Source organism: Salmo salar, unplaced genomic scaffold (genome assembly GCF_965601325.2).
Source record: "Salmo salar unplaced genomic scaffold, fSalSal1 ptg000578l, whole genome shotgun sequence".
Taxonomy (NCBI): Eukaryota; Metazoa; Chordata; class Actinopteri; order Salmoniformes; family Salmonidae; genus Salmo; species Salmo salar.
In genome coordinates this window covers 63639-76009 of record NW_027675424.1, presented here as the reverse complement: position 1 = coordinate 76009, position 12371 = coordinate 63639, and the positions used below count along the sequence as shown (strand labels likewise).

Here is a 12371-nt window from a genome sequence, read left to right as displayed (position 1 = left end):
GTGAAACAGATATGTATTAAAATAACCTCAAATAAAAGGTGACATTATATACTGTCACCTCATATGAAACATTTGATCTGAAATCCAAAATATTGGAGTATAGAGCCACATTTAAAATGTTATCTTCACTGTCAAAATAGATATGGTGTGGACTGTATACTCAATACAATCTAAATCTGATACCTCACTGTCTGTCTTTTGACTGATACTGCTTTTAAACTGGTCTGGTCAGTCTACTCAAATATTTGTACTATACATTTTCTCTCTACAAGTAATATTATGATCATTTATAATAATGAAACATCCATTTATGAATATATATGGCAGGTTTCAGGACACTGATATATCTGAATATGTTGAAAAAATATACTGCCACTATTTTCACCACCAAAGAATAGCAGTGTGATTTTAGTATGATTTGACTCTTTGCAGGCTGTCAGGCTGTCTAGTCACAGAGGAAGGCTGTGCTTCTCTGGTCTCAGCTCTGAGGTCAAACCCAACACATTATTTGTAAACGGGTAACAGCGTAAACAGAGAAAGCTAAACGTATCATTTTAATACAACCTGTCTGTTATTGTATTTCTTCTGTGTTGGCAGACTCACTGGCTGTAAACTCAGAAACACATCCTGTAAAGTGTTGGCCTCAGTTCTCAGTTCAAACCCCTCACACATGAGAGAGCTGGACCTGAGTAACAATGACCTGAAGGATTCAGGAGTGGAGCTGCTCTCTGCTGGACTGGAGGATCCCCACTGTAAACTGGAGACTCTGAGGTCAGTATTCCTGTAGTTGGTCAACAAGTGATAACTGTTCACCAGATCCACATGTGTTTACCAGACACACATAGTCCACACCATATGTGTTTGGACAGTGAAGCTTACAGTTTTCAAGTTGATTCTATACTCCAGCAATTTAGATCTGAGATAAAACATTTTATATTAGGTGACAGTACAGAATGTCACCTTTTATTTGAGGTTAATGGTGAGAGGTTAGCATGTTTTGTTGTAGCCTCTGTTATTGGTAATGGTGAGAGGTTAGCATGTTTTGTTGTATCCTCTGTTATTTGTAATGGTGAGAGGTTAGCATGTTTTGTTGTAGCCTCTGTTATTGGTAATGGTGAGAGATTAGCATGTTTTGTTGTAGCCTCTGATATTGGTAATGGTGAGAGGTTAGCATGTTTTGTTGTAGCCTCTGTTATTGGTAATGGTGAGAGGTTAGTATGTTTTGTTGTAGCCTCTGTAACTCTCTCACTCATTATTTTTCATTATTTTTCATGATCTTTCTCAATCATGGCAGTCACAGGCTTGATGTTGCCATTGCAGTCAAAGAATATGGGACCAAATACTAAACTTTTGACTACTTTAATACACTATAAGTGAATTGGTCTGAATACTTATGACTTCTTCAAAAAAGGGGACTAGATACATAAAGTGCTTTCATTTCTAAATGGTGAAACAGATATGTATGAAAATACCCTCAAATAAAATGTTACATTATATACTGTCACCTCATATGAAACATTTGATCTGAAATCCAAAATGTTGGAGTTTAGAGCCACATTTAAAATGTTATCTTCACTGTCAAAATAGATATGGTGTGGACTGTATACTCAATACAATCTAAATCTGATAAATCTATCTTCACAATAAATCTAAATCTAAATTCACAATAAAACAAAAAAAAATGTTAATAGAATTAAATAGGTGTTTCAGATAGTTAAATGGGATGGAATGTCTATTGAAATTGATATATAGTCTGTCTTTTGACTGATACTGCTTTTAAACTGGTCTGGTCAGTCTACTCAAATATTCATACTATACATGTTTTTATCTGCAGGCAAAACGTTGATAATTTGTCATTTCTAATAATGAAACATCCATTTACGAATAGATATGGAAGGTTTCAGGACACTGATGTATCTGAAAATGTAGAAACAAATATACTGCCACTATTTTCACCACCAAAGAATAGCAGTTTGATTTTAATATGATTTGACTCTTTGCAGGCTGTCAGGCTGTGGAGTCACAGAGGAAGGCTGTGCTTCTCTGGTCTCAGCTCTGAGGTCAAACCCCTCACACCTGCGAGAGCTGGACCTGAGCTACAATCACCCAGGAGACTCAGGAGTCAGACTGCTCTCTGCTGGACTGGAGGATCCACACTGCAGACTGGAGAAACTCAAGTATGTAGAGGGTTTATGTCAATGTTCATTCCAAAATGGCAGTCAGACGTCCTTTACCCTCCTCTTGTCGTGTCCCGTGTATATATATATATATATATATAGTTACATATTTTCTTCGCATATCTTTTTATATATTTTTTTCTAAAAACTCAATGTCAAAACACTCTGCAACCAATTAAAGAAAATATATAAAATATATATATTATTTACCTCAACTCTGAAATCCACAACAGAAGCCAGAGGTTAGCCAGAGGTTGGCCAGTTTACGTTGGAGTTGGCGGTCATCAGCTATCCCTTAGCTCGAAAAGCTATCGCCAGTTTTGTACAGCGCGACTCAGACCAGAGCATACCGAACTACAAAAATCTCTGAAACTGGAAACACTTATCTCCCTCACTAGCTTTAAGCACCATCTGTCAGAGCAGCTCACAGATCACTGCACCTGTACATAGCCAATCTATAATTTAGCCCAAACAACTACCTCTTCCCCTACTGTATTTATTTATTTTGTTCAATGTTCATATCAGACATGTTTGACTTATCAGGATAGTTAAGACAAACATTCTTTCCACCACATGGACAAAGTTATATGCTGACTGTGTGTGTCCAGTGTGTCCAGTGTGTCCAGTGTGTGTCCAGTGTGTGTTTGTGTGTGTCCAATGTGTGTTTGTGTGTGTCCAGTGTGTGTTTGTGTGTGTCCAGTGTGTGTGTGTGTGTTCAGTGTGTGTGTCCAGTGTGTTTGTGTGTGTGTCCAGTGTGTGTGTCCAGTGTGTTTGTGTGTGTGTCCAGTGTGTGTGGGTGTCTAGTGTGTGTCCTGTGTGTGTCCAGTGTCCACACACACACACACACACACACAGGAAACACTTGCTGTACACACTGGACACACACACACACTTGAGACACACACACTAGACACACACACACTGGACATACACTGGACACACACACATACTGGAGACACTTACTGGACACACACACACTGGACACACACACACTGGACACACACACACACAGTGGACACACACACACAGGACACACACACACACACACACGCAAACACACTGGACACACACACACAAACACACACACACACTGGACACACACACACAAACACGCTGGACACACACACACACACTGGACACACACACACACACTGGACACACACACACACACACACACTGGACACACACACACACACTGGACACACACGCACACAGTGGACACACACACACACACACACACACACACAACCATTCTTACCAACGCTTAAAGTGTGAATGTGTGTGTGTGTGTGTGTGTGTGTGTGTGTGTGTGTGTGTGTGTGTGTGTGTGTGTGTGTGTGTGTGTGTGTGTGTGAGTTCAGGTGTATCCCTCAATGACTGTCTGTTCTTCTGCTTACCGCTACAGTGTGGAACATGGTGGAGAGAACAGAATGAAACCTGGACTTAGAAAATGTGAGTGTTGACTGCTGTGAAGAATATGACTAAGAATAAGTCTTAATTCAAGTTAAGTCAAAGACCACCATCATTACTGACTTGGTCATATTAAATATCATCTGTAGTTCTACAGAAGCACAAATCAGGGACACCAACGTTTACAAAGAGTTGATATGACAATGTGTGTGTGTGTGTGTGTGTGTGTGTGTGTGTGTGTGTTCACTGTTTGTGTGTGTGTGTGTGGTGTGTTTGTCTTACATAAGAAATGTGTGTTTGTGTTCATGTATGCATACAGGTGTGTGTGTGTGTGTGTGTGTGTGTCTGTGTGTGTGTGTGTGTGTGTGTGTGTGTGTGTGTGTGTGTGTGTGTGTGTGTGTGTGTGTGTGTGTGTGTGTGTGTGTGTGTGTGTGTGTGTGTGTGTGTGTGTGTGTGTGTGTGTGTGTGAATAAGTGTGTTTTATATTACCATACAGTATAACATATGATCATTCAACAAGTCTCAAGTTACCTTAACTTCTCCTTTTGATACCTAGAAACATCTACATTAAATGAATTAGTGAAAAGTGAGTTAATATTCTAATGTGAATGATGATGATTTCTAATATTGTGTCTGGTTTCATCCATCAGATGTCTGTGATCTCACACTGGACCTAAACACAGTAGACAGACACCTCTCTCTGTCTGAGGAGAACAGAAAGGTGACATGTAGGGGAGAGGAGCAGCCGTATCCTGATCACCCAGAGAGATTTGACTACTGTAGACAGGTGCTGTGTAGAGAGAGTCTGACTGGGCGCTGTTACTGGGAGGTAGAGTGGAGTGGGAGATGGGCTGGTATAGGAGTGACATATAAAGGAATCAACAGGAGAGGATGGGGTGATGACTGTTGGCTTGGACACAATGACAAGTCCTGGAGTCTGTCCTGCTCTGACAACAGTTACATTGCCTGGCACAATAATAATCCCACTACCATAGACGTCCCCTCCTCCAGCTCCCACAGAGTAGGAGTGTATCTGGACTGGTCAGCCGGCACTCTGTCCTTCTATAGAGCCTCCTCTGACACACTGACCCACCTGATCACATTCACCTCCGCATTCATTGAGCCCCTCTATCCAGGGTTTTGGGTTGATTACGACTCCTCAGTGTCCCTGTAAATAATAACCTGACACACACACACACACACACACACACACACACACACTGGACACACACACACACACACTGGACAAACACACTTTCACATACACACAGGACAAACACACTTGACACACACACCAGACACAGACACACACTGGACACTCACTGTACACACACAGGACAAACACACTTGACACACACACCAGACACACACACACACAGGGCACACACACAGGACACACACACAGGACACACACACGCATACTCGTCTCCCTATATTTGTGAGGACCTTGACACAGGACCTTCAAATGAGGACCATCAAACAGACATTCCAGCACTATATATTTTACTGTTTGTGTTTGTACCACAGGAGGTTGGTGGGACCTTATTTAGGGAGGACAGGCTTGTAGTGGCTGGAGTGGAATAAGTGGAATGGTATCAAACACGTGGTTTCCATGTGTTCCATTTCATTCACTCTGTTCCAGACATTATTATGAGCCGTCCTCCCCTCAGCAGCCTCCTCTGGTATGTACTTTCCTGTTTTAGATGTATACTCTGTTTAAACATTTAAACTCTTACAATAACACTGTTAAAATACCAATGTGAACATTTCTTGTCTTTTATGTTGGAAAAATAAATTGTACAGTTATATGTGGACATACGCTCCATAGTTGTACAAGTATACATGGATATATTGTACTTTTCATAATAAAACATACATGAAACAAGAAAAAGCATGTTAATTGTGGAAACAATTTTGTTATTGATTTTACATTGCTTCTCCCTGTCTCATGTTGACGTTTGTCATGAATCTTGACCTGGAGGCAGAACTGTGGGATTTCCTCTAGATATGTCAGCTGCAAAGTCAGAATTGGCTGTGGAAAATAATGTTGTTTTATGGTCTTAATTTAAGGGAAGGATTAGCAGTGTGGTTGAGGTTAGGATTAAAATCGGATTGTATTACTTTGTACCTGTGCCAGTTAGGGAATACTTTGCTGAACTGCCTCCAGGGCAAGATTCATGACAATAAATGCCAGCCTGCCTCCAGGGCAAGATTCATACCAATAAATGCCAACCTGCCTCCAAGGCAAGATTCATGACAATAAATGCCAACCTGCCTCCAGGTCAAGATTCATGACAATAAATGCCAACCTGCCTCCCAGTCGTCCCCTCCTTATCTTTACAAGGCTGCAGAACATGCAAGCTAGTGATGTGGGGGTTCTCTCATAACCCTCAGTCCCCAGGTGGGTAGATGGCAGGTTGAATAAAGATAAGCTAGTGATGTGGGGGTTCTCTCATAACCCTCAGTCCCCAGGTGGGTAGATGGCAGGTTGAATAAAGAGAAGCTAGTGATGTGGGGGTTCTCTCATAACCCTCAGTCCCCAGGTGGGTAGATGGCAGGTTGAATAAAGAGAAGCTATGATGTGGGGGTTCTCTCATAACCCTCAGTCCTCAGGTGGGTAGATGGCAGGTTGAATAAAGAGAAGCTAGTGATGTGGGGGTTCTCTCATAACCCTCAGTCCCCAGGTGGGTAGATGGCAGGTTGAATAAAGAGAAGCTAGTGATGTGGGGGTTCTCTCATAACCCTCAGTCCCCAGGTGGGTAGATGGCAGGTTGAATAAAGAGAAGCTAGTGATGTGGGGGTTCTCTCATAACCCTCAGTCCCCAGGTGGGTAGATGGCAGGTTGAATAAATAGAAAACAATAGGCTACATAAAACAATCCATAAATGTATAATTATTATGTAATTTCCACAAAACATTAAGGACACCTTTCTTTCCATGACAAACTGACCAGGCATAACTCAATATTAGGAAGGTATCCTTAATATTTTGTCCACTCAGTGGCTCTGACCCTTTACGTAACAGTCAATCCTCTTTACCAGGAAACCTTCCTTAAATTTCCCCAAATGTTTCCACACTGCTGCTCTCTCACAGCTGCTCCAGGGCCTCTTGGGTTGAGGAGTCATTCTCTTCTGACCTGATCACAGCTGCTCCAGGGCCTCTTGGGTTGAGGAGTCATTCTCTTCTAACCTGATCACAGCTGCTCCAGGACCTCTTGGGTTGAGGAGTCATTCTCTTCTAACCTGATCACAGCTACTCCAGGGCCTCTTGGGTTGAGGAGTCATTCTCTTCTAACCTGATCACAGCTGCTCCAGGACCTCTTGGGTTGAGGAGTCATTCTCTTCTAACCTGATCACAGCTGCTCCAGGGCCTCTTGGGTTGAGGAGTCATTCTCTTCTAACCTGATCACAAACAAAGACAAGATTCAAACAAATAAACAAGATGATCCAACATAATCAGGGACAGGGGGTATAGGGAAGGTAGGGGAGAGGAGGGTATAGGGAAGGTAGAGGAGAGGAGGGGGTATAGGGAAGGTAGGGGAGAGGAGGGGGTATAGGGAAGGTAGGGGAGAGGAGGGGGTATAGGGAAGGTAGGGGAGAGGAGGGGGGTATAGGGAAGGTGGGGGAGAGGAGGGGGTATAGGGAAGGTAGGGGAGAGGAGGGGGTATAAGGAAGGTAGGGGAGAGGAGGGGGTATAGGGAAGGTAGGGGAGAGGAGGGGGTATAGGGAAGGTAGGGGAGAGGAGGGGGTATAGGGAAGGTAGGGGAGAGGAGGGGGTATAGGGAAGGTAGGGGAGAGGAGGGGGTATAGGGAAGATAGGGGAGAGGAGGGGGTATAGGGAAGATAGGGGAGAGGAGGGGGTATAGGGAAGGTAGGGGAGAGGAGGGGGTATAGGGAAGGTAGGGGAGAGGAGGAGGATATAGGGAAGGTTGGGGAGAGGAGGGGGTATAAGGAAGGTAGGGGAGAGGAGGGGGGTATAGGGAAGGTAGGGGAGAGGGGGGGCATAGGGAAGGTAGGGGAGAGGAGGTGGGCATAGGGAAGGTAGGGGAGAGGAGGGGGTATAGGGAAGGTAGGGGAGAGGAGGGGGGTATAGGGAAGGTAGGGGAGAGGAGGGGGGGTATAGGGAAGGTAGGGGAGAGGAGGGGGGGTATAGGGAAGGTAGGGGAGAGGAGGGGGTATAGGGAAGGTAGGGAGAGGAAGGGGGGTATAACGAAGGTAGGGGAAAGGAGGGGGTATAGGGAAGGTAGGGGAGAGGAGGGGGTATAGGGAAGGTAGGGGAGAGTAGGGGTATAGGGAAGGTAGGGGAGAGGAGGGGGTATAGGGAAGGTAGGTGAGAGGAGGGGGGTATAGGGAAGGTAGGGGAGAGGAGGGGGTATACTGAAGGTAGGGGAGAGGAGGGGGTATAGGGAAGGTAGGGGAGAGGAGGGGGTATAGGGAAGGTAGGGGAGAGGAGGGGGTATAGGGAAGGTAGGGGAGAGGAGGGGGGTATAGGGAAGGTAGGGGAGAGGAGGGGGGTATAGGGAAGGTAGGGGAGAGGAGGGGGTATAGGGAAGGTAGGGGAGAGGAGGGGGGTATAGGGAAGGTAGGGGAGAGCAGGGGGGTATAGGGAAGGTAGGGGTGAAGAGGGGGTATAGGGAAGGTAGGGGAGAGGAGGGGGTATAGGGAAGGTAGGGGAGAGGAGGGGGTATAGGGAAGTTAGGGGAGAGGAGGGGGGTATAGGGAAGGTAGGGGAGAGGAGGGGGTATAGGGAAGGTAGGGGAGAGGAGATGAAAAGGAAAGACTTCGTGTCAGGTAAGGAGCAGGTATGATCTAGGATCAGGTCCCCCCTCTCCATGTAATCTGATTCATTATGATCTAGGATCAGGTCCCCCCTCTCCATGTAATCTGATTCATTTAGATATAGGATCAGGTCCCCCCCTCTCCATGTTATGTGATTCATTATGATATAGGATCAGGTCCCCCTCTCCATGTAATCTGATTCATTATGATCTAGGATCCGGTCCCTCCTCTCCATGTAATCTGATTCATTATGATATAGGATCAGGTCCCCCCTCTCAATGTAATCTGATTCTGTATGATATAGGATCAGGTCCCCCCTCTCCATGTAATCTGATTCATTATAATCTAGGATCAGGTCCCCCCTCTCCATGTAATCTGATTCATTATGATCTAGGATCAGGTCCCCCCTCTCCATGTAATCTGATTCATTATGATCTAGGATCAGGTCCCCTCTCTCCATGTAATGTGATTCATTATGATCTAGTATCAGGTCCCCCTCTCCATGTAATCTGATTCATTATGATCTAGGATCAGGTCCCCCCTCTCCATGTAATCTGATTCATTATAATCTAGGATAAAGTCCCCCCTCTCCATGTAATCCAAATCATTATGATCTAGGATCAGGTCCCCCCTCTCCATGTAATCTGATTCATTATGATATAGGATCAGGTCCCCCCTCTCCATGTAATCTGATTCATTATGATATAGGATCAGGTCCCCCCTGTCCATATAATCTGAGTCATTATGATATAGGATCAGGTCCCCCCTCTCCATGTAATCTGATTCATTATGATCTAGGATCAGGTCCCCCCTCTCCATGTAATCTGATTCATTTAGATATAGGATCAGGTCCCCCCCTCTCCATGTTATGTGATTCATTATGATATAGGATCAGGTCCCCCTCTCCATGTAATCTGATTCATTATGATCTAGGATCCGGTCCCTCCTCTCCATGTAATCTGATTCATTATGATATAGGATCAGGTCCCCCCTCTCAATGTAATCTGATTCTGTATGATATAGGATCAGGTCCCCCCTCTCCATGTAATCTGATTCATTATAATCTAGGATCAGGTCCCCCCTCTCCATGTAATCTGATTCATTATGATCTAGGATCAGGTCCCCCCTCTCCATGTAATCTGATTCATTATGATCTAGGATCAGGTCCCCTCTCTCCATGTAATGTGATTCATTATGATCTAGTATCAGGTCCCCCTCTCCATGTAATCTGATTCATTATGATCTAGGATCAGGTCCCCCCTCTCCATGTAATCTGATTCATTATAATCTAGGATAAAGTCCCCCCTCTCCATGTAATCCAAATCATTATGATCTAGGATCAGGTCCCCCCTCTCCATGTAATCTGATTCATTATGATCTAGGATCAGGTCCCCCCTCTCCATGTAATCTGATTCATTATGATCTAGGATCAGGTCCCCCCTCTCCATGTAATCTGATTCATTATGATATAGGATCAGGTCCCCCCTGTCCATATAATCTGAGTCATTATGATATAGGATCAGGTCCCCCCTCTCCATGTAATCTGATTCATTATGATATAGGATCAGGTCCCCCTCTCCATGTAATCTTATTCATTATAATCTAGGATCAGGTTCCCCCCTCCATGTAATCTGATTCATTATGATCTAGGATCAGGTCCCCCCCTCTCCATGTAATCTGATTCATTATGATCTAGGATCAGGTCCCCCCTGTCCATGTAATCTGATTCATTATGATCTAGGATCAGGTCCCCCTCTCTCCATGTAATCTGATTCATTATGATCTAGGATCAGGTCCCCCCTCTCCATGTAACCTGATTCATTATGATCTAGGATCAGGTCCCCCTCTCCATGTAATCTGATTCATTATGATCTAGGATTAGGTCCCACCCTCACAAAGTAATCTGATTCATTATGATATAGGATCAGGTCCCCCCTCTCCATGTAAACTGATTCATTATGATCTAGGATCAGGTCCCCCCTCTCCATGTAATCTGATTCATTATGATCTAGGATCAGGTCCCCCCTCTCCATGTAATCTGATTCATTATGATATAGGATCAGGTCCGCCCCTCCATGTAATCTGATTCATTATGATCTAGGATCAGGTCCCCCCTCTCCATGTAATCTGATTCATTATGATCTAGGATCAGGTCCTCACTCTCCATGTAATCTGATTCATTATAATCTAGGATCTTTTTATTTATATAGGTAGATTGGATGGGCTTTTTACAGATCTACAATGTACAGCTGCAGCGATCGGTTAGCTGCTCAGATAGCTGATGTTTAAAGTTAGTGAGGGAGCAATAAGTCTCCGGCTTCAGCGATTTTTGCAATTCATTCCAATCATTGGCAGCAGAGAACTGGAAGGGAAGGAGGCCAAAGGAGGTGTTGGCTTTGGGGATGACCAGTGAGATGTATCTGCTGGAGAGCGTGCTACGGGTGGGTGTTGTTATTGTGACCAGTGAGCTGAGTTAAAACCTCTTACATCTAGACGTTCCGCTAGCGGAACACCTGCTCCAATATCCAATGATAGGCGTGGCGCGAATTACAAATTCCTCAAAAATACAAAAACTTAAATTTTTCAAACATATGACTATTTCACAGCATTTTAAAGACAAGACTCTCCTTTATCTAACCACACTGTCCGATTTCAAAAAGGCTTTACAGCGAAAGCAAAACATTAGATTATGTCAGCAGAGTGCCAAGCCAGAAATAATCAGACACCCATTTTTCAAGCTAGCATATAATGTCACAAAAACCCAGAAGACAGCTAAATGCAGCACTAACCTTTGATGATGTTCATCAGATGACACACCTAGGACATTATGTTATACAATACATGCATGTTTTGTTCAATCAAGTTCATATTTATATCAAAAAACAGCTTTTTACATTAGCATGTGACGTTCAGAACTAGCATACCCCCCGCAAACTTCCGGGGAATTTGCTAACAATTTACTAAATTACTCACGATAAACGTTCACAAAAAGCATAACAATTATTTTAAGAATTATAGATACAGAACTCCTCTATGCACTCGATATGTCCGATTTTAAAATAGCTTTTTGGTGAAAGCACATTTTGCAATATTCTAAGTACATAGCCCAACCATCACGGGCTAGCTATTTAGACACCCGGCAAGTTTAGCACTCACCAATATCAGATTTACTATTATAAAAGTTTGATTACCTTTTGTTGTCTTCGTCAGAATGCACTCCCAGGACTGCTACTTCAATAACAAATGTTGGTTTGGTCCAAAATAATTCATCGTTATATCCGAATAGCGGCGTTTTGTTCGTGCATCAAAGACGCTATCCGAATGGTAAATAAGGGTCGTGCGCATGGCGCAATTCGTGACAAAAAAAATCTAAATATTCCATTAGCGTACTTCGAAGCATGTCAACCGCTGTTTAAAATCCATTTTTATGCCATTTTTCTCGTAAAAAAGCGATAATATTCTGACTGGGAATGTCCATTTAGCTAAACAGAGGAAAGAAAACAAAGCTTTCGGTCGACGCGGGCACAAGCCTGAGTCTCACAGTACTGTAACCAGCCACTACCCAAACGCGCTACTTTGTTTCAGCCAGAGCCTGCAAAGCCACGATTCAGCGTTTTGCCGCCTTCTGAGAACCTATGGCAGCCGTAGGAAGTATCACGGGACAGCTAAGATCCTCACTCTTCAATAAACAGAGACAAGAAGAACGACACCTTGTCAGACAGGCCATTTCCTGCATGAAATCTTGTCAGGTTTTTGCCTGCCAAATGAGTTCTGTTATACTCACAGACACCATTCAAACAGTTTTAGAAACTTTAGGGTGTTTTCTATCCATGTGTAATAAGTATATGCATATTCTAGTTACTGGGTAGGAGTGGTAACCAGATTAAATCGGGTACGTTTTTTATCCAGCCGTGTCAATACTGCCCCCTATCCTAAACAGGTTAAACTACTCAGTCTGCCCCCCAGAGGGTGTAAGATTCTGGTTGAATGAAGCAGACGGAGAGCC

The 12371-nt window shown here is 43.8% G+C and overlaps 1 protein-coding gene across 1 annotated transcript; it reads left to right on the top strand.

The window, feature by feature from the left end:
- Window positions 1–2007: 2007 nt before the first annotated feature.
- LOC145876345 (stonustoxin subunit beta-like) lies at window positions 2008–5481 on the top strand. Its single transcript, XM_082972135.1, has 3 exons — window positions 2008–2177; window positions 3583–3629; window positions 4238–5481. Exons 2-3 carry the CDS (start codon window positions 3608–3610, stop codon window positions 4759–4761), a joined length of 546 nt encoding a protein of 181 aa, XP_082828261.1. The 5' UTR covers window positions 2008–2177; window positions 3583–3607; the 3' UTR covers window positions 4762–5481.
- Window positions 5482–12371: the final 6890 nt, after the last annotated feature.